The 23,384-nt window shown below is 43.0% G+C and overlaps 1 protein-coding gene across 5 annotated transcripts in view; it reads left to right on the forward strand.

The window, feature by feature from the left end:
- The window catches only part of FILIP1 (filamin A interacting protein 1), a 324,967-nt gene that overhangs the window by 88,813 nt on the left and 212,770 nt on the right, over window positions 1–23,384 (forward strand). For all 5 annotated transcript variants that reach the window (XR_003855647.1, XM_029595603.1, XM_029595604.1 and 2 more), the window contains exon 2: window positions 14,388–14,672. Coding sequence is in view for 4 of the 5 variants with exons in the window: in XM_029595603.1 (XP_029451463.1) it covers window positions 14,394–14,672 (279 nt within the window). In the remaining variant the exon portion in view is untranslated. The remainder of the gene's footprint in view (window positions 1–14,387; window positions 14,673–23,384) is intronic.

Consider the following 23,384-nt stretch of genomic DNA (forward strand, 5'->3'; position numbering starts at 1 on the left):
AGTAAAAAAAATTGAAAAAAAAATTGAAATCAGCCTGTGGCTCGCGGGTCAAAAACAGGACGCTCAATTTTGCCGGCGTCCGGTTTCCGAACCCGTGGCTGTCAGCGGGCTCAAGAACCGATGCCGGAAAAATTGAGCATCGGCTGTCAAATCCGCTGACAGCCGCCGCTCCTATCAAAAAAGAGGCGCTCGCCCGCTCTCCCGCGATTTTACTGTATCGGCCCGTATGTGAGCTACCAGCATTGCTATTCACAGCAACGCTGGTAGCTTATGCTTGTTACTTTACTCGCACAGCATTGCTAGAAACGCAGGGCCCAGGTTACTTAAAACATTGGGGCTCTGGTTAGGTGGAAGGGAGGTTGTAGAAGAAATAAATACTCAGTAGGGCACCCAGATTAAACCAAGCTATCTAAAATTAAACTGGGCACCCTACTGAAAATGTGGTTCACAGTGAGCAGGGACCAAAGACAATAGAAACGTTAAGCAACTTTGCAAAAAAAGATAGAGTAGCCTTGAACATCAAAATAACAAAACAAGATTACAAATATCATAAGGCACACATTTATAAACATTCTGTTTGCCTGAGACCAAGAATAACCATTTTCTTTTATCAAGAGCTTAGAGGTGACATCTGAATGTGGTTTTTCTATCTGCAAATAATTATAATTTATGAAGTCATTTTCAGTACTTGGAGAGGAATATGTATATTTTTTCTTACTTTTCCCTTCTCATCTGCATGCTACACTGGTGATGTCATCCCAATCATTGCAAACAGGCAATGTGCACAATTCACATGAACTCTCTTTCCCCTTTTCTTTCCTTAGATCTTTTTTTTTTTGTGGTTTCCTTTTTGGGGTATCTGGATGCTAGATAGTTTTTCCTTGATTGAACTATAAATTCATCTCATGTCTCAACAAATCAATGAGGAAAGGTCACAGCAAATAAGGAAAACATATGAATTTACAGTCCACAACTTTCTTGGTGGTCCTTAAGGGTTACATGTAGGCAGTGAGCTCAGATTGCTTACCACGGCCTTACAGAATTTGGCCATGCCAGACTCACATTTGTGTGTGCCCATATTACTTGCCATCTGCAGCAATGGTCAAATTGAAAAGCCCAAATCTGCTAAATGTGTTGGTTTGAGGTGAAAACATGAAACATCGGAATCTCCGTATATAATACACTTAGGCTCCCAACAGTGGTGTCGGTCCGTTGGGGGCTCACGGTGTATGCATGCACGTGCCCATTGACCTACGTGCCCGTGTGAGCCTGACAGATACACGGGCTGCAAAGGGGGGATCCAAATGGTGCAAGGAAAATGGCCTGTGTAGAAGACCCAAGCCATGTAAGCTGGAGGGCGGCCTGGTGTGGGAGACATTTTCCCTTGGAGGGAGTCAGTCTACCAGGAAAAAGCCCAAGAGGATGCATAGCTTTCTGAAACCTCAACCGCTAAAAAGAGGTCCCTCACATACCCCCCCCCCCCCCCCCCCTCAGCACCTTCCCCATCCTCCCATCCTAACCAGAAACATGATTTTGCCCCATCTGTGGGATTGAATAGGTCAAAATGGGGCAGGGGCCATCCCCCGTTGCTTCTGTCCTTCCAGGTCCCATGGTCAATAGGGTGCCAGCTAGCCCTGAGGCCATATGACAAATTGGCATCTGCCTCGCAGCTGTACAACATACAACCATGCAACACAATGTTGCCGGTCTCGCTTTGAAATGACACAAAATGGAACAGAATGTTTTGTTGTGGTTTTCATGTTGTTTCAAAATGAATACAAACCCCTACACACTGTGGATCTATAGCTTTAGTCAGCCTTTGATACTGGAACCCATTTATGTGGAAAGGTTGGTGAAATCAGTGCAGTTCTTAGTGGACACGTGTCCACAACAGTAAAACCACGATCACAGTTTGCCACTAACTGGCACCATTGCTAGCAATCTCAGCAGAGAGGCCAAAGATTGCACCGAAATGGAGACTAAATTACCCTCTCATCGTTAGAGGCGATTCTTCCAGGGCAGGGTTGAAGCACATGGGCAGGGCAGAATGGATAAATTTGTATTGTCATTGCCTGTATTTTACTTCTGCTATGAATAAATGTAAGGCTTCAGTTTCTGTGTCAACAGATTCTATGAAAACTAAACTTGCTAGACAAAAGCAAGTCACCAGAATAACTCCGGTATTAGTGAATTGATTTATATTGATGTCTAAGATGTTTATAAAACATGTTCTCCCTATTTTTGCCTATGGAAAGACTGTTCTATTAATAAAGCAGGGCCTGTGAGTCCAGTGTGTAGGGAAGAAAGATACAATGTTCCTGCCTAATGGGAATCCGTACTGGCAACCAGATAACATTTATTTATTTATTTATTTATTTATTTATTTAGAAGAGTTTATATACCGAGGTATAGCAGGCTGCCTTCACCCCGGTTTACATTTTAAACAACTTATTACAGGAGTAAAAAAATAATAGATAACATTAACACATAATATAAATACTATAATACATAAAATAAATAAAAGATAACATTAACATATAATATTTTTTCTATAGTTGCATAGTTCCATAGTTGCATCTAGGATGAAATACGACACCTCTTTTAGAAATTGCTTCACAACAATATTTATTTTATTTATTTATTTGCAGCTTTTATATACCGACATTCGTTTAGTAACATCATATCCGTTTACAATTAAAATAAAAATGATAATTGTTTAACATCCACAATGTAGTGGATATTAAAAAATGTTAGCACCTAGCTGGAGTTTCATACCATCTGCTTAACTCTACTATGGCAACAATGCATACCATTTAAATATACTTTTTACAAGAATAAGACTGTCTCTCTTGAACTATCAATAAAAGTTGGATTGAAAATTATATTTTATTTCCCTGCATTTCTCAGAAATACTTATAAATGTTCTTCTTACTTTACACAAAAGATTTTTACAGAAAACTATAGGACCCAGAAATGTGCCTTTTTGTTCTATGTTTACTAAAATAATGTTATAGCGAGTAGGGTTTAGGGATACCCTCTCAGGAACAGGGCAGGACCATAAGGCAAGAGCTGGATTTGTCTTCTACCTAACCAGTCCCCTTCCCCTCAGGTTGAGCCCTTGCATTCTAGGTGGTCAGGGCCGGGCAGACACTGGCTTGAAGTAGTGCTTGGATGAGGCAGGACTGGAGTCAAGACTGGGACGAGGCGAGACTGAAGGCAAGGCTTGGCAGGCTAGACAAGGCAGACAAAGCAGGCAGGGTTTGACAGAAGTAGACAAGGTAAGACTGGACACTGGGATAGCCAGGGGACTAAGGACAGGATTCCTAGTGACAGGGCAAGGCAGAACAGGACAAGACCAGATAAGGACAGGACTAAAACAAGGCAGACTAGGACAGGATTTACACAATGCAGACAAGGAAGAAACAACAGGGATCACATATACCATAGAACAGCGATTCTCAACCAGTATGTCACCAAACACCGGAAGGTGTGTCGCATCTTCTGGTGTCCCATTGCCCCGTTGTACTTTCCTTTTCCCTTTTTCCAGCACCCATGGGCCAACTGGAAGTCTCCTTTCTTCCTACCCCCACTGCCCAATGGGAAGTCTCCTTCATTCTGCCTGCCCCCATGCAGGCCAATCGGAAGCCTCCTCCCTTCTACCTGCCAGTGGGAGTAGGAAGAAGGGAGGAAGCCTTTGATTGGCCGGTGAGGCAGGCATTGCATAGCCCGGGGGTGGGGTGGGAGGAATGGCAGTTCCAAACCCTGACGAAGCAAGGCCGCCATGAGAGCCCATCCCAGTGGCGGCGAAGAGGAAACCTGATCCCGACCGAGGCCACCATGGGAGCCCATCCCCGTGGCAGCGAAAAAAGAAGGCCCACCGGAGTAAAGCCGTGGCAGAACTGGAGCCCATCCCGGCAGTGAAGGAAGAAGAGGTTTTTGGTGAGAGTTTGTGTGTGTGGGTGTGAATGAGTGCATGGGTGAGAGCTTGTGTCGGAGGGTGTGAATGGGTGCCTGGGTGAGACCTTGTGTTTGTGGGTGTAAATGGGTGCCTGGGTGAGAGCTTGTGTCTGAGGGTGTGAATGGATGCATGGGTGAGAACTTGTGTCTGTGGGTGTGAATGGGTGCCTAAGTGAGAGCTTGTATCTGTGGGTGTGATTGGATGCATGGGTGAGAACTTGTGTCTGTGGGTGTGAATGGGTGCCTGGGTGAGAGTTTGTGTCTGTGGATGTGACTGGGTGCCTGGGTGAGAGCTTGTGTCTGTGGGTGTGAATGGTTGAGAGCTTGTGTGTGTGGGTGCCTGGGTGAGAGCTTGTGTGTGTGGGTGTGAATGGGTGCCAGGGTGAGAGCTGGTGTGAATGGGTGCTTGGGTGAGAGCTTGTATGTGTGGGTGTGAATGGAAGCCTGGGTGAGAGCTTGTGGGTGTGAATCGGTGCCTGGGTGAGAGCTGGTGTGAATGGTGTGAGAGCATTTGTGTGTGATTGAGAGCTTGTATATAAGAGAACATGTGTGTGATTGAGAGAGAGACTGGTCAGGGAGGTAATGTGTTTCTGTGAGATAGAGAGAGAGACTGATCAGGAAGATGACTAGTGTGCGTAAGTGAGAGACTGGTCAGGAAGATGACTGATGTGAGAGAGACAGAGACTAGTTGTGGGGTCTAATTGGGGGTGTGTAAGTGTGTGAGTGACTGGTTGTGGGTACTAAGGAAGAGGACTGTGAGGACAGAGCTTCAGCAGCCCTTGCTGCTTCTGGTGAGTGCTATTGGCCTGAAAGGAAAGGAGTAGGAGAGTTGCTGGAGAGGGTAAGTAAAGGTGGCTTTTTAAATTTTTTTAAATTTTAATTATTGGGTATTATGCAATGTCTGCTGTTTTGAAATATTTTATTAATATTTGGACATGTTTTAATAATTTTTATGAGTTTTTAATTGTTGGATATTATTCTGTTCAGCAGCTGTTTTGTAACATTTATTAGTAAAGCTTTACAATTATTTCTGTGTGGGGCTCTATAGCAGCTTGGCTTATTCTGTTTTCCCAATAGGAAATGTATTAGTGTTTGGGGCCTGGTTTAATAGTTGTATTTCTTAGATAGGGTTGTTACTGTTTGAGTGTGTTCCATAATATAGGTGTAACTTTGTGCGGGTTAGTTTGTGTGCATTATTGCAAATTCTGAGAGTCTGTTAGGTGCTATATTTGTCTTTCCATTTCTCCAGGTTCGCACTGCATGCAGAGTGGCTTTTTTGGTTTTCCATTCCAGTTTCTGTCTCCATATTTATAATTTGTGGTTTTTCTGTACTTGGTGAAGGTCAGTTCTGGGTGTGTGACCAAGGTGAGGTATTTTACTAGCATGTAGGCATTTGTATCAATCGTATTTGTTGTGTTTTCTCAATAGGATATGCATTAGTGGTAAATTACTGTCTTTTCATAAGGAAGACTATTGTGCCTGGTAGTAAAGGGAGTTTGTTTTGCTTTTACTGAAATGTTATCAGAACCAGAATATCTTTTTTGTATGGTGAGTTGTACAGGGTAATGCCCTAGATCTGCTCTGCACTCATTGCTGGGGGTTGAGGGGATTCCTGTGGATGCAGAGTGCATGTTTACATTTAGCCCCGTGATGGTCACATGTTCAATGTGTCATGCATGTGAGAACCATTTGTCAGGTGTGTCCCGGCCAAATAAAGGTTGAGAACCACTGCCATAGAACATATAAGCCCGAAGACTACAAGGCTAGGAGACCTGAAGACACTAAGCAAGGGGCCCCGGATGGCAAGGCTGGGAGCATGAAGGCTCTAAGGCCACAAGGCTAGACTGAGAGCAAGGCAAGGCAAGAAGGGCCTAAGGCCACAAGGCAAGGCCAGAAAACCTGTAGGCCACAGAGCAGAGGAACAGAGGCCTGGACAAAGAATCAAGAGTAACTCATTGAACCAGCAAAGAGATTCTGGCAAGGCAAGCTAAATAGAGGGGGCTGGGTGTGGTGCAGGTAGGAAGGAGGAGCCTGGCAAGTTCTGGAAGCTAATCTTGCTGAGGACTCCTAGTGGAGAGAAGACCGCACCACAGGCTGATTCAGGTTGGTCACAGAGGAGCTGGTTCTGATGGCTGAGAGCAGAATTTGTAAGAGTCCTCTGCTGGTGAGGAGGTGTCATAGCAGGAGGCAGCAGGGTAGGATGAGGCTGCATAGCAGGTGACATGCTAACAAAAAACTGTTTGAGGTGTTTTAACGTGCCGGACTCCTGAGCCTTAAAGACTGGTGGGCTATCCTGTGGAGTCAGTTACAAAATTTGGCCATTCTGGGGGTAATATTCAGTAAGCCAATAAGTGGACAAGTTATCCGGCTATATTCAGCGGGATAAATGTCCTGCTAAATATACTTGGCTAAAGTTATTTGGTTACATGTAGCCGGATAACTTAGAAACCTGACTGGCTATGTTTCAATATAGCCGTTTAGGTTTTTAAGTCATCCGACTTTGTATGGTCAGGTAACTTGCTACTTATCTGGATATCTTCAAAAGCTATCCGGATAAGTATTTCTGCTTTGTAAATTTGAAAAAATAGAGATGTAAAAGAACCTATAGTCCAATCCCCTCTTTCCCCCACAAAATTTCAGGCCGTGCATATGAAACTAATATTCAGGGTCTTGCAGTTTTGCCCTAAGAACATAAGAACAAAAGAAATTGCCATGCTGGGTCAGACCAAGGGTCCATCAAGCCCAGCATCCTGTTTCCAACAGAGGCCAAAACCAGGCCACAAGAACCTGGCAATTACCCAAACACTAAGCAGATCCCATGCTACTGATGCAATCAATAGCAGTGGCTATTCCCTAAGTATAATTGATTAATAGCCATTAATGGACTTCTCCTCCAAGAACTTATCCAAACCTTTTTTGAACCCAGCTACACTAAATGCACTAATCAAATCCTCTGGCAACAAATCCCAGAGCTTTATTGTGCATTGAGTGAAAAAGAATTTTCTCCGATTAGTCTTAAATGTGCTACTTGCTAACTTCATGGAATGCCCCCTAGTCCTTCTCCTGTTGTCAAAAAGAAAAATCCGGCTGCCCCCTCCCCAGATATCCCACCCACCTGTAGTGCCTATGTGTGGTACTGCCCTCCTGGACCCCCCCCCCCCAAATACCTTAGAATCCTCTGCCAGGAGCAAGATACACATTTCCCTGCTCCTGGTGCTTCCAACATTGCTCTGAAGCAAGCATAAATTTAGCTGGTTAACTTAGCTGGATAGAGCTGAAATATGGCAAATTTAGGTCTAGATTTACTAAGCCTTGATATGGCTATAACACGCGTCAAACAGTGTTTAATGGACGATATAGCAATATTGCAACAATATTACATGAAATTGAAGCCCCAAAGATGGTTCTATTACAATTAGCTGCTTTGCATGTTTTTTACATGAATGATTTTTGCAAATCTATACAAAGCAACTAATGCATATCGGAATCAATAGAAACAATAAAGCATGCCTGACTGAAAAAATGCAGCCCCATTATTTTATCACATCTAAAAGAGATGTAGCAATTTACCCACGGAAGTACTGGGATTCTAGTGCGGATCCTGGAGCTCCTGCGAGAAAATTTCAAGGGACCCGAGGCCCCCCTGTGAAGTGACATCTTCTCCCCATGGGGGTGTCTTCTGAGACCCCTTCCACTAGGGATGTGAATTGGGCTTCAAACGATTGAAAATATCGTACGATGTTTTCAAAATCGTCAGAAATCGGGGGCTCCCCGAAGCCGATAGGAAAACCCCACGATATTGTTCGTGGGGGTTCTCTTATCGTTTTGGGGGAGGGCGGGAAAAACAGCACACAAAAATAACCCCTAAACCACCCCGACCCTTTAAAACTAATCCCTTAGCTTCCCCCACCCTCCCGACCCCCCAAAAACATTTTACAGGTACCTGGTGGTCCAGTGGGGGTCCCGGGAGCAATCTCCCACTCTCGGGCTGTCGGCTGCCACTAATCAAAATGACGCCAAAGGCCCTTTGCCCTTACCATGTGACAGGGTATCCATGCCATTGGCCAGCCCCGTCACATGGTAGGAGCACTGGATGGCCCGCGCCTTTAGATGTGAAACAACATAGATATAAACAATACACAAGTACAATAAATATTATGCCAATATCCATCTAACTGCCTTCAAGTTTATAGTTTACTCTCCAGATATTATGCAGTAATCTGCTCCCTACTGGTTACACATCATCAGGGAAGGCTTGAGAGAACAAAAAGTTTTTTAATAACTTCCTGAATTTTAGCATAAAGGATTCTTCCTTCAAACTACATGGAAGAGAATTCCATAGGACAGGACCCTGAACATAAAAAAGCCTTTCTCGAGATTTGTCTAAATAACTCTAGGTGAAGGGATATTCAGAAGGACCTGACTAGCAGATCTTAGGTTTCCTGATGGACAATACAATTTCAGGGCCACATTGAAGCTAGGGAGTGTGACACCATTTAACTCTTTAAAAACTAATATGAGAATTATAAAGGAAATTCTCCATTTAATGGGAAGCAAATGGAGGCCCTTCAGAACAGGTGAGATATGTTCACGAATCATTGTCCCAGTTATTTCCCTAGCAGCCGAGTTCTGGAGAAGCTGTAATGCCCTCAAAGATTTTTGTGGGAGACCAAGATACAGCGCATTGCAATAATTAAGAGATGACAAAGCAAAAGAATGAATTACATTTCTTAAGTCTGGTTCATTTAGGAACAGACATAATGGGGCAGATTTTAAAAGCCCTGCGCACCGGCGCGCCTATGTTGCATAGGCCGCCGGCTTGCGCAAAGCCCCGGGACGCGTGTAAGTCCCGGGCTTTGCTTGGGGGCGTGTCGGGGGCGAGCCGGGGGCGTGTTGGGGTGGCGCGGCATTTGGGGGCGGGGCTGTGGGTGTGGTGCCGGCCTGGGGGCTTTCCGGGCACGTGGCAGAGGCCTCCGAACCAGCCCCTGGGCCAGGGAATGGCCAGGGAATGGCGTAACTTTCTTAACAAAGGTAGGAGGGGGATTTAATTAGGGCTGGGGGTGGGTTAGGTAGGGGAAGGGAGGAGAAAGTGGGGGGGGGGGGCAGAAAATAAGTTCCCTCCAATTTCGGAGCGGCCTCGGTGGGAACGGAGGCAGGCTGCTCGGCTCGGCGCGTGCAGGTTGCACAATTGTGCACCCCCCTGTACGCGCCGACCTTGGATTTTATAACATGCGTGCGGGGTTGCGCGAACAAATCTATGCCCGCGCATAACTTAAAAAATCTACCCCAATCTATGGAGCAGATGCAGTTTAAAAAAATGCGGCTTTTACAACTTTTGAAATTTATGGGGCAGATTTTCAAATGGTTACGCGCATAAGATATGCGTAAGATACGCGCGTAACCCTTGAAAAGCTGCCCCTTCCATCCCATGTGTGCGCCGAGCCTATCTTGCATAGGCTCGGCGGCATGCACAAGCCCTGGGACGCTCGTAAGTCCCGGGGCTTTCCTGGGGGTATAATGAACTGAAATGAAATGGGCCATTCATTTAAAACAAATGAACATCCCTATGTATTATGATCACTTTTGTTGAGGGACCCCACCACAGTAACTCCTTGAACCAGGTCCTGTGTTTTACTAAGAACTACATCTTGTCAGTTCTAGGACCAGCTGCTCCATGAAATGTTCATTTGTGGCATCAAGACCCTTAACCTTTCTACTAGTGGTATAATCAATACTGGGGTAATTGAAATCTCTCATTATTACATTGCCAAATGTATTTGCCTTTCTAATTTCTGCTAGTATTTCAGTCTTTTTCTTCATCTTGGCCAGGTGGATGGTAGTATAAACCCATTACTATACTTTTATCAATCATATATGGAATTTATATCTACAAGGATTCTTCAGTGCATTTTGATTTGTACATGACTTTTATCCTGTTTGTTATCTTTTAAATATAAATAAATAAATAAATAAATAGTGTCACCCCTCCACCAATTTGATCTGCCCTGATATCACAATATTCAGTTGGTTATCCCCTTTCCACCATGCCTCTGAATGACTATTAGGACTATATCTTTGTGTAATGCAATTCATTCTTTATAATCTTACTATTCAGAATTCTGGCAATCACATACAATATTTTAAAATATGTTTTTATTTGCATTTCTATTTGTGCTTGAATTCACAACCTGCTTATTAACAGAAGATACAGACAGTACAGAGCCATTCATATCTGTGTGATCTATATTTACATCCATATGGGCTACTTCAGTCTTAACCATTGGAATATTCTAATTTCCCTGTTTTGCAAGTATGTTTGGAAGATACTTTTCTCTGAACCATTCACTTCAGAGATACTATCTAGTTTCAAAGCTGCTCTATCTCCTTTTTAAATGTTAGTACCAGCACCCGGTTCTGCTCTTGTTAAGACGGAGTCCATCCCATCAGACTAGACTCCCCCCTTTCCAGAATGTTCCCCACTTCCTAGCAAATCTAAAGCCTTTGACTTGCACCACCATCTCATCCATGCATTGAAACTCTGGAGCTCAGCCTGTCTCTGGGGATCCTGTATATGGAATGGAAAAATTGGGAGAATGCAACCCTTGAAGTTCTGGATTTCAATTTCCTACCTGAAATCTAAATTTAGCCCCCAGAGCCTCCTTCCTGCACCTTCCTAAGTCATTGATACCCACATGTACCATGACAGCTGGCTTCCCCTTAGAACCCTCTAAAATCCTATCTAGGTGATGTGTTAGGTCCACTTCCTTTGCATCAGGCAGGCAAGGTACAAAGCAATCCTCATACTCACCAGCCACCCAGCTATATATATTCCTAATGGTTAAATTGCCAGCTTTAATGGCAGTCCTAACCCTTCCTTCCTGTGCACACATCCCTGGAAACATCCCTAGCATCAGTAGCATGGGATATTCTTAGTTTTTGGGTACTTGCCAGGTACTTATAGTCTGGATTGGCCACTGTTGGAAATAGGCTACTGGGCTTGATGGACCCTTGGTCTGACCCAGTATGGCATGTTCTTATGAAAAGATAAGGCATCACCTGGAGGACAGTTCCTAGCTACAGGATCGCTTCCTTCCACACTAAGGTGACAGTCTCCTTCTAGGTGACCTTGCTTCTTTAAAGAAAAACAGGGGTTGCTAGACTGAAGTTGGGACTACTCTACTATGCTCCTGAAGGCCTCCTCTATATACCTCTTTATCTGCCTCAGCTCCTCCAGGTCTACCACGTTGCTGAGATGTCTATACATGAATATCCGTTCTGTATTATGTTTAGGAAGAAACCACAAATTATGTTCATTATATACATTTATATATAATAAAATGCTGATTCAAGAGTGAGAGTTTGGTTTAGGACAGAGATGGACAAATTACAGCTTGTGGGCCAAATCCAGCCCATGTAACAATTTAGTTTGGCCTCCTTTACATGTAAAAATATACTTTATTACTGGCCTGCTGACACTTCAAGGCCATTCTCTGCTTCGTGGCATGTCATAAAATGTGGACAGTCGAAATAGGAATGTGTGACATAAAATTAAAACTGTTCAGTCTTGAAAACACTTATGTAACACGACAGTTCAAAGATGCTGGCTGAATTCATTTATTGTTAAAGGTTTGACAGCAATATAGTCCCCCAATACAGCTGTGTTTCACCAGTGGGGCTGTGTCAGCAGAGACCCAAAAAAGAATTTCTTCGTAAGCTGTAACTATGAAGAAGCCAAGGCTTAAAGCCGGTAATCAGCCAGGTTAGACCAATGGTGCTAATACATGCATAAAATATTGTTCTGATTCCAAGCGGTAACTGGCCTGAGAGAGTAAGGCGAAGGCAACCTACTAATGTCACACAAAGTCATTTAATCCTTATGCATTAGGACAGGAACCGCGGTGTCAGTACAGCGACTGAGGCCTTGACCGGATCTCACAGGAGGACCTCCTTCATCCCCCTGCTCCCGCAAGGGTTGTCAACTGTCTCCAGATTTTCTGGACAGGCTGACCCTGTCCTGGGTTTTGCTGCAATAGGAACACCAGAACTATAAGTCTATGCAGACAGTGGGGTAAAACCAGGAATGCATCAACCCTACCTCCCACCTGCTCCTCGACCTGCCATCTGTGGCCTGCAAGAGGAACTAAAGTGGGTGTGTGTAAAAAAACGTTTGCCCACTTCTTAAGTGATGTTTTCATTAAAGTAATCTATGCATCTGGGAATTTATTTGCTATCCTAAGAAACCTGCTCACCATTAGGATTATTGTCTCCACATGTTAAAGAAAACAGGAACTATACAGTACAGTACAAGAAGATTTGCTGTAGTTGAAAGGAAAAAAAAGCTTATACTCAGTATGCCAGAGGTGGAATTAAAAGGTCCACAGTAACACTTAATTTACTCTCTGCTGAAATGCTGCCCAGAAGCTGAATGCAAAGATTGTATATCACTTTCTAATGCAGCAAATAAAGATCATTCAATGAAACCTTAATTAGAATATGAAGGAAGCACTTGCAAAACTAAGCACAATACATATCTGACTTGAATAAATGCAAACACTCTCTATATTAAACTCTTAGCTCAAGTGTTACTGCACAGGATTACCCACTTTTTTAAAATAGAAACCTGGCCTCCATAAAGAGGTTGTGTTTATGTATGAACCAAATACTTTCAGAAGCACAGGCATGCAAATTGCCCTTGAAGTTGCTTCAGGTCAGAGCTAGGTTACAAGTGGCTCCTCATCCTAGATGGACATAACTCGTGACTTCGGAGGGGGTTCTCCCCCCAAATGGCTGTAAATTTGAGAGGGCTGATAGCTGTCCAAATTCCTAAAAGCAATTGGAGGGTTAAATCTGCCAATGGCCTTTATTTGGTGGTATTACCCAAAAAGCATTCCCTTCTATGAAATGGTCCAGGACAGAATAGAGACTATCATAACTAAATGACTTCCTATGGAATCTCAGTTTCTTATTCCAGGTTTGCTTGTGGTGGTAATATATCTTCTGATATCTAAATTGATCACACCATCATTAATAACTGTTTGGAGAATGATAGCCTTCTAGAAAAAAGAGGACCCTCCAGGGATAGAGTTTGGGAGGGCTTTCTAAACTCTGTTGACCAATCTTTAGCTCTGGGGTTCCATAGACTTGCATGAACACTAAATTTCATGTTGTATTAAATCAACTAATCTAATATTTCCTTCTTAGCTTTCCATTGAAGTAAATTTGGATCTCTGTTTTCATAAGGCGTTGGCTGCTTTCCTTTGATCTCAGTCAGAATGTTGTTCTATATAATGCTCTTAATTAAAATATTAGAAAAACAAATGACTGAATACACTTGCGTCATATTTTACTGCAGTAACAACACTGCAAAATATATTTCTTGTAAATCATAAAGGACAATTAAAGTGGTCACACTAGATGGGCCTTGTGGTCCGCTTCTAATGCCATATTTCATGTTTCTATATGCTAGATTCTCTCTGAATGGATTTTCAGATACTCATGCATACACAGTTCTTTAAAAGTCTCATTACTTTGCATTTTAAGCCATTACAGTTGCTACTATGACCTGATTTAGTCCCACCTAAACAGGAACAAAGTCTTTAGTTATACTTTTGCCTGTAAAAAAAAAAAAAGGCAAATGCATTTAAACTCATAATAAAAGCCAGAGTGACTCAAACTGCTAACTAGTGGAAGTCTCATAATGTTCCCCACTACTGTAGATGAACAAACAGAGACTCAGTGGGAAATGTATAGCCTATACAATAGCCTATGCTTATTTATTTCTGAAAAGGTTAGACTCAATTTTGTTTTTTATAGGCCACCTGAGTGGGCAAGAGCACTGTGAGAAGAGCTTTCTTCATAGCCAAACTGCAACCAATGTCTTCTACTACAAGTAAATCACTTGACCCATTTGTTTCACCATTGTGAGCGCCTTGGATAATTTCTTGATTTTCATAGTGAAGATCTGTTTTCATAAAGATAGTCTACTTGTGGTTTATTTTAATAATTTGCTGAAAAATACAGTACTACATTTGGGAAATGGGGAGGCATTCTTTTTGCATGTAGTGCAATAATTCTGGTGCACATGAATTTTTACAAGACTCTTTTTTGTTTTTTTCAATGTGGTGCCTTCTGTTGTGAACCTGACTCAGCACTGATCGGGTGATAGAGGAGGTCGATAACTGATGTGTTCCTAATGCAGCCTATTAGTCCCAACCTGCAGAATGTCAACTGTGAATCATATAGTGGAGCGGTGAAAGGGAGTAGTGCGATGTACAAAATATACAAATAATTTGGTTGCCAGGAAAAGGCATTTTTTAAAATTTTTTTTTTTAAATACTAGTGAAAATAAAATTACGCCATTGTGGTTTGCCTTTGGAAACAACCACCGATTCGGCAATAAAGCTCAGCATCATGTTTTCTTTTTTTCCTAGGTGGGGATGAGATCACGAAACCAAGGTGGAGAGAGCTCATCCAGTGGGCATTTCTCCAGCTCCAAGTCATCTACTGTCAGAAATGTGGAGGATGAAAGCCCTCAAGAAGATGCCAAGAGAAAAAAGAAAGCTCAGCGATGCAAGGAGGCTGAAATGGCGCTGGCAGGAACTGTCAAAAAACACTTGAGATCCTCGGGGGCTGCAGATCACAACAATAAGAAACCCTTGGAGCTTTCTAAGGAGGATCTGATCCAACTTCTCAGTGTAATGGAAGGGGAACTGCAGGTAAGGTCCAGATCCTTTCCACTTTCTGTTTTCTCTGTTTCTTGACCCTTCAGTTAGTCATGCTATAAAATAAGTTATTGTATCTCAGCAGAAGTGTGCCTTTAATACATCAACTAAGAAATGACTGTATATGGCTACCATATTATATTGCTTTAACCTCTGGAGAGTTCTATATCATTGGGGTTATTTGCTGCAGCCAGTCACAAAACATAGAGAAATAGCCATCACTAAGAAAGAATCTCATTAGGTCACATCACGAAAGGGGGACAAAGACTAAACTTGTGTGTAACATCAGGCATTCGGTAATAATAATCTTCTCTTCTTACTAAAATAAAGCAATATTTTTATCTCTAAAAATAAACCTTCTTGAGTTTCAGTTTGGACTGAGGGGCAGATAATCTCTTTGATTTCTGAGGGCTGTAGCAGGGACATTCCTTCGAGCTCATGTCTATGGGAAAAATGCTTAAGTACATTGGGCTCGTCTCTTCCTTGTGTAAATTCACCAGGTTTTAAACCGAAACTAAGTATGCTCAGCAAGTTATTATTTTGGTTCTGTTGCAAGCCCCTGGCTCTCTAGGCTATTATTTGCTAGCAAGGTTGGTGTTCACTGGGGGAAGCTATTGCTCCTACTGATATAGGCATGACTTAATGGGCAGCCAGCTTTAAAATCAACAAGCAAGTACATCTTGAATGATTGGTGATGGGATATGTGGGTTCTCACATGTGATGTAATTTGCTAATTTTCTTAAAATTAACAGTTTAAGTTCATAGCTTCTAAGTGCTTTACTTTTCATTTTTCTCCTTGGTTTCTCCTCTATTCATTGAACTATTATCTTTTTTATCTACACATGGCGATTCCAAAACCAGCAGGAAGAGGTTTCTAATCCTTTTTGGAGTTTCCGCACATTTCATTCTAGACAAAGTTCTAATGGAAACTCCTTCCATAACAGTGACATCAAATAGCCACATTCAAACGGGGGCGGTCAGTGCCACCATGGCTCTTAACGTCTCTGTGCCGGTTGGGTATATTTACGTTGGCTCTGTGGAAATTCTCTAAAAGGTGAATTTTAAAAGCCCAGTGCGTGCATTAATCGGGGGATGCGGCCAACCGAATTTTAAAAGCCGCTCAGATACGCGTGTATCTCCCGCTGCGCGCTCATCTCAAAAGTTTTCAAAAAGGGGTGGGGTGTAGGGGTAGTCCGGGAGGGACATAGGCATTTCAGGGTATGGCCAAGAGTGGTGCACGTAAATTCTTACCCGCCTGGGCATGTGCCCAGGTCCAGTGGCAAGTAAGTTTACTTCTGCTATGGAGGAGGTGTAAGTTAAAAATAAAAATAAAAACATCCATAATTGAGGTGATTTAAGAGTCTGAGATAACTGGGGGGAGTGAAGGCTATTAAACCAGGGGGGTTTGGAGGACCTAGCTGTTAAGTGGGTGAACAGGTGGATGAACTGGTGACGTTGGCATAGACGTGGGTGCGTGCCCTTTTTAAAATCCCCTGACTTACGCAGTAGAAGCGGTATTTGTGTGCCCACTTAAAATTGGACGCACATGGACGCGCGGACAGGCAGTTTTATAACATGCATACATATATGTGCTTAAGTTATAAAATGGCCTCGTATCTGGGTGCCGACACACATGCACCAAAGAATGCCCGCGAGCTGGTTTGAAAGTTACTGTCTAAGCACTCTGCCAGGGACAATTTTGCATAATTTTGGATATACATGTTATACCAATTTTCAAAGCAAACCTGTGCACATACTTTTGAAATGCAAAAGTCTGTACATAAGTGCAAACCCCTCTTCAACTCTGCCCCTGGGAACGCCTCTGCCCAGTCCGACTAAACTTAACACTCATACAAGATGCATGTGTTTAAATTTACCCTCATTTCGGACAGATGGATTTACCCCCAGAAATGCCTTTGAAAATTACCCTCTGTATGACTGGAAGGCTCTCTCTGGGGTTTCACCTTCACTTGCCAAACCCCTTCACACTGCTGCTTCTCTCTGAAATATTCCTCCAAAGATCCCAACAGCTGCTCCATTCCATTAATGCACACTCTGGCATGGGTGCCTGCCTCTCTGTGCCATTATTATTCCTGTTCTAGGGACTGTAATACATGCTAAAAGCCCAGGGGAGCCCCTGCAATATGCCGAGGTGGTAGGTGACATTCCCTGGCAGCTGTGCTGGCACTGGTAAGTGACAGGGATTGATTAGAGTTTTGCTCCAGTGAGAAAAAGGTTCTCCCATTTTATACCAGCTCTGTTCCACTGAAAATATCAGAGAGGTCAATATTCAAAAGCCATTTAGATGGATAACTAAAAGGTTCATCCCCACAGGGCCTTTGGAGCACAGGTGGGTGGGAAGCAGGGGACAAGTTTGGGCTGTTAGGCCTGCAATGTAAAGGTTTTTTTTTTAACCAGGAGCAATAACTTAACAGGTTATATTCTTTTAAATACAGCTTGTTAAGTATAAAGTTATCCAGTTAACCATAGCAAAGTAACTTTTTATATAGGATAACTTTAATCAGGGATATTCAGTGGGATGTTTATCCCAGTGAATATCCAGAATAAATTATATGGCCAACCTTCGCCAGATAACTTGTCCACTAAATGGCCTGTAACCTTTACCTGGGGTGTTTAATCCCAAGGGCACACAATCTTATTTATATCCTTCGGGGCTGCTCCGGCTAGCTGACTTCTTCCCAGCTTGAATCCTGATCCCTGGGGGGGGGGGGGGGGATTCTTTCTATGGGGGGAGACTCTCATCTATGGCTCAGACAATGGTGTGTGATCCTGTGTGTGTGTTGGTAGCTGTGGCATCTGATGAGGGAGATGCTGTGAAAGAACAGGCAGGACCAGGAAGTAGGTATTAAATACTTTACTGATTAATTTAAGGCAAAATAAGTTCCATCTTTAAATACTTGTGCAGTTAAATTTGATTCCTGTACAGTCAGAGTGCTTCACTGTGGGTAGGCGTCCTTTTATTTCAGGTAACTGGATAAGCTTCCCATGGTGGTATAAATTGTAGAGATGTGCATTCGTTTATCACGAATTAGGCAATTTCAACGAAATTGCCTAATTCGTCGTGGTTCGGGGGACCAGAAGAGATGGCTGAGGGGGGATATGATAGAGATCTTTAAAATCATGAGAGGTCTTGAACGGGTAGATGTGAATCGGTTATTTACACTTTCGGATAATAGAAGGACTAGGGGGCATGCCATGAGATTAGCAAGTAGCACATTTAAGACTAATCGGAGAAAATTCTTTTTCACTCAACGCACAATTAAGCTCCGGAATTTGTTGGCAGAGGATATGATTAGTGCAGTTAGTGTAGCTGGGTTCAAAAAAAGGTTTGGATAAGTTCTTGGAGAAGAAGTCATCAAGTTTACTTAGGGAATAGCCACTGCTATTAATTGCATCAGTAGCATGGGATCTTCTTGGTGTTTGGGTTCTTGCCAGGTTCTTGTGGCCTGGTTTGACCTCTCTTGGAAACAGGATGCTGGGTTTGATGGACCCTTGGTCTGACTCAGCATGGCAATTTCTTATGTTTTAGTCATTCCAGGACATCTGAAAAAAAAAAAAAGGATCAGCAAATTGTTCACAAATGTGGAAGATAATTATCTTATTACACATCGAAACAAAGAGAAACAGTTTAAAAAAGGTTTATTTATATTCTGTGCTCATTTGAAACTCCTCTGAAAATGGTGATCATAGTGATTCATGCTTGCCAGCAAGCAATAATCTAAGAACAAGTGCAGGAGGACACTTTAGGAAATAAACATTTTTGCTATAAACCTATCTGAATTTAGCAGGATTTGATTACAATGTGTAACCCCTGCTAAGGGCACATACAATAGAGTCCTGATGCTGGGGTTTTGTGATCATGGCACAAGCTCTGTGGGTTCAAAACAATGGTCAGGTTAGATGTTGGCTTGGGACTAGCTCAGAGCTTCAAGGGAATAAAAAATATGTTCCTGGATGGGGAAACTTAAAATCAGCCTTTTCCTCTCTATGACCATAAGATTAACCCCATACATAAATCTCGTATCTTCACTTTTGCCATTCTTTGCTTCTGTCTTATCCTTTGAACCCACAATCCTGGGCTTCAGTAATCAGAGTCTCACAGAGTGCCCTTTTGTTCAAACTTATCACAACTTTTATTCTTCTGGGGAACCAATTAGCAATAAAATGAACAAAAGGATAAATCACAGGATTCCACAGCAGAGATAAGAGCAAGAGCAGGAAAAACACACTTTCTTTTCCTTTAGAATGGCATTAAGACCAATATCTTTGCTTCCACCAACCAATAAGCAGGCCATCCTTCAAACATATACTCTCAAAAGAACACACATTGGTATACTAAATAATAACTGGTACACTAAATAATATAAATAAATAAATTCTTCAGAGTAATACATTTTCAGAGAAGGACAAAAGATCTCCCATATGTAATTTATTTTATTTATTATTTATTTATTTATTTAGAAACTTTTATATACCGGTATTAGTGGGGACATCATACCGGTTCACATAATAACTGAAAGCTTGGAAAATACATTTCAACAAGGAGAATGTAACTGGGCGGGGTAATGAGAGTTAATGCTTCCTCTCAAGTGCCACTAGGCAAATGCCTAGGAGTATTCCTTTAGCACCCTAGCATCCATTTTAAAGGAGGAATCCTGCTGTACTGGAATAGCCAGTAGGCCTATAGGAATAGAACCAGAACTCAAGACAGGTCCTGCCCCTCTAGACTCCATACTTTTAGAATAACATCCTCCTACTCAGAATTTGGATTTATATTTGCATAGTGCCCCCTCCCTCTATAGGTGATTTCTCCACACCAGGGGCGGTTCTATAATGAGTCAGGGTGAGGCGGCCACTTCAAGTGGCAAGATTTTGAGGTGGCAAAATTGCCTCCTTAAACCTTCCCGCCACAGCTGCCTCACCCTTCATTCAGGCAAATTCTTAGTCCTGGGGGAATTCTGCGCTACTGCAGAGTGCAGAATTCCCCCCTGCGCAGAAATTCCAGTTTCTGCACAGAATTAGGAGCAGACACCACCATGCCATGAGTGGACCCCATTCCTTTCGCTGTGAAGAGAAAGGAGGCCCCAGCATGCTGCATTGCGGCGAAGAGCAAAGAGGTCCCGATGTGCTACATGGCGGTGAAGAGCATGGAGGCTGCAGCTTGCCATGTGGTGGCAAAGAGGAAGGAGGCCCCAGCTTGCCGCACGGTGGCGAAGAGGAAGAAGGGCCCGACGTTCTGCATTGCGGTGAAGATGTAGGTGCAAGTCCCGGCATGCCGCAAGCAGAGCAGGCCCCAGTGATACTGTGTGTAGTGGTTGTGTGAGAAACTGAGAGGCTGTCTGTAGAGGTATGTGTTTCAGACTGCAAGCCGGTGTGTGTGTGTGTGTGTGTGTGTGTGTGTGTGTGTGCCAGAGAGATGATTCTTTGTGAGGAGATTGTGAAGGAATGTGTATGTCTGTGAGAGATTGAGAGCTGGTGTGCTTGACAAAGGGAGTATGTGTATGTGAGGGAGTGAGGGTGTTAGTGAGAGAAGGAGCCTGTGTGAAGGTATATGTGTGCATGTGTGTGGGTATGTGTGTGAGAGAAAGAGAGAGAGAGAGATAGGTAGCCTGTGTGAGGATGTATGCATGAGAGAGAAAGGTAGCCTAGATGAGGGGGGGGGGGGGTGAGAGAGAGAGAAGGAGCCTGTATGAGAAGGTACATATGTGCATGAGAGAGAGGGAGCCTGTGTGAATGTGAGAGAAGAAAGAGAGGGATCCTCTGTGTAGGGGTGTGTTTGTGTGTGAGAGAGAGTGAGAGGGAGCCAATGTGCAGGAGTGTGTGTATGAAAGAGAGAGATAGGTAGCCTGTGTGAGGGTGTATGCATGAGAGAGAAATGGAGCCTGTGTGAGAGGGAGTGTGCAAGAGAGAGAGAGAGCCTGTATGAGGGGGTACATATGTGCGTGAGAGAGAGGGAGCCTGTGAGTGTGAGAGAAAGGGACAGAGGGATTCTGTGTGAGGGGCAGATCTGAGAGAGGGGTCAAACTCTGGAAGTGGAGATTGAGTGGAAGGGATTAAGCCTAGCGGGGAAGAGGAGAGATAGTGGAGAGTGAAGGAGTTTGGGGGCCTGAGAAAGCAAAGTGAAAGAGACTGGCGGCCAGCGTTTCCACCTCAGCCAGCGGCAGGAAAGGGTCTAAGGTGCCACCAGTGTTTTCCCAGCAGCCAGCGGCTGAAGAGGCCTTGCTGTGCAGCCAGAGAAAAGGTCCAAAATGCATGTGTGAAAGAGACTTACCCTGTGAAAGTGACTGTGAGTGTATATGAGAGGGTGTGTATATGCAAATGAGAGGGGGGTATGTATGTATATATGAAAGGGTGGGTGTGTATATGAGAGGGAGGGTGGGTATAGATGGATGTCTTTATGAGAGGGAGGTGGGAGTGTCTATATGAAAGGTTGTGTGGGGTGAGTGAGTGTGTATGTGTATATGAGAGGGTGGGGGTGGTGTGTGTGTAAGAGAGGGTGTGTGGGGGGTGTATGTATGTGTGTATATATGAGAGGGTGGTGGGTGTGTGTGTGTGTGTATGAGAGGTTGATGTGTGTGTTTGAGAGGTTGTTGTGTGTATGTGTGTGTATATATATATATATATATGAGAAGGGTGATTGTGTGTGTATGTGTGTGTGTATGAGAGGGTGGGTATGTGCATGTGCATATATGAGAGGGTTTTTGTGTGTGTATAAGTGTATGTGTGTATCTATGAGGAGAGTGCCTGCTCAGATGTGTGTGCATGTGTGAGAGAGGTTAAAGTTTGTGCACCCTCCTCCAATCTACGACAATCTCAGGAGGAGGGGAAATCTAAAGTTTCCAGGTATGGAGAATGGGAGATTTTTTTTATCCTTGTTAGTTTTAATTATTGGAAGTGATGTATGTGCTGTTTTGAAATATTTTATTAGTGTTTGGTAATATTTTAAACATTTTTATACGTGTTTTTAAATGGCTGAATTTATCAGCAGATTTGACATTCTGTTTATTGGTATGTTTGATGTTTTATATTTCTTGATTGTGTTTGCATTGCTTACAGAGTTTGGCCTCTTGTGATTTCCAGTTCAGTGTTTGTCTGCACGTTTCAATTTATATTTTATGATCTCTTTATTCTGTATTTGGTGAGAGTCTATCTGCGTTCTGCTTGTGTGACTGAGGCTTTAGGTATTCTGCTAGCATGTAGTTTCTGTGTAGGGATTTACAACAACCTGGCTTTAATCTGTTTTCCTAATAGGAGGTGCATTGGTGTTTAGGGCCTGATGTAATATTTGCAGTAAGGCTTTTCTATAGGTTGAGTGCTGGCAGTTATGATATGGAAGGCTTACTCTATTGGAATTATAGTTCAGTTTATTCCTGGCTTTCTGTGGGCCAAGTCCACATCCAGGGCACTTTACAATAGACCTAATATCATATTTATTTATTTAGACATTTTATATACTGTCGCTCCATGTAAAGATCACAACGTTTTACAAAAGTAACATTCATAACTATAATCAACAAATAATGATGGGTTACACAGGTACCATATGGGAACCAGTAAACCGCCTTGATTACTATGAGAAAGGTAGTTTATTAAGTCTATTAAACTATTATTATTGAAAGTATGTTTTTTTGCAGTATATGGATATATAATATATATGCTGTTGTCAGTGATATTTTTACTTCAGAAGATTGTACTTTGAATGTCTATTTTCCATAGCAATCTGCCTTTTTAGGTTAGGGAAGTTAATACATTTTAAAATGGAAAAGAATGCGTAAGTTTTAATTATGTGGGGAGGGAAGGGGGAATGAAAGGCTGTAAAGTTTGTCTAGGGCATCTAATACCATTGTACAGGTCTAAGAAAGAGTGTGTTACACACACACAGACTCGCACCATTCACCAACCTCTCACACCCCCAGGGGGCAGATCCTGGAGAAGGGTTGGAGGCAGGTAATAGGGAATGGAGGAGTCCTATTTCTAGATCCAGGGGGTGGGGCATCCAAAGGCCGCCCTGCCCCATTAAACATTTCTCCGGCGCCCCCTAGTGCCAAAGACTGAGAACAAAAAAATAACAGGCCCAAAAACTGAGTGGTTAGAGCAGTGGGCTACAAACAAGGGAAGCCAGGGTTCAAATCCTATTGCCATTCCTTGTGACTTTGGGCAAGTCACTTCACCCTCCATTGCCTTCCCCCTTCCCTGGACCTCGGTGATTTCACCGGCATGGGCCATGGTTGGGGGGGGGGGGGTGTCATCTTTTCATCCTTTGCCTCAGGCAGCAGATTACCTTGAGCCACCCCTGCTCCACACACTTATATAAAGGAATAGGCAAGCAATGCCATTGTGTTCTATGCGACCATCCTTCCAATATAACCAATGGTAGATATTTAAGAAATTTGAGAAAAGTTTAAAGATACCATTACTAGTGTTATAGGGACCAGAATTTAGGACCTGGGCCACAAATGTTTTATGGCCAGCCAGTCTTTCATTCTTGTTCCTGATGAGGTTTTAGTGGAAGCAAGTCTCATTGGCTATTGCAACCATGGCCAAAGGACCATAAATAAATGTGTTATGTGAAAAGTATAGTAATTATTTTAATTAGCATTAGCGTGCATAATCTAGCTAACAGAATACGTCTTTATTACATATTTTTTTGTTAACATTGTAACATAGAAAATGAAGGCAGTTCAA

The sequence above is a fragment of the Rhinatrema bivittatum genome, chromosome 3 (genome assembly GCF_901001135.1).
Source record: "Rhinatrema bivittatum chromosome 3, aRhiBiv1.1, whole genome shotgun sequence".
NCBI lineage: Eukaryota > Metazoa > Chordata > Amphibia > Gymnophiona > Rhinatrematidae > Rhinatrema > Rhinatrema bivittatum.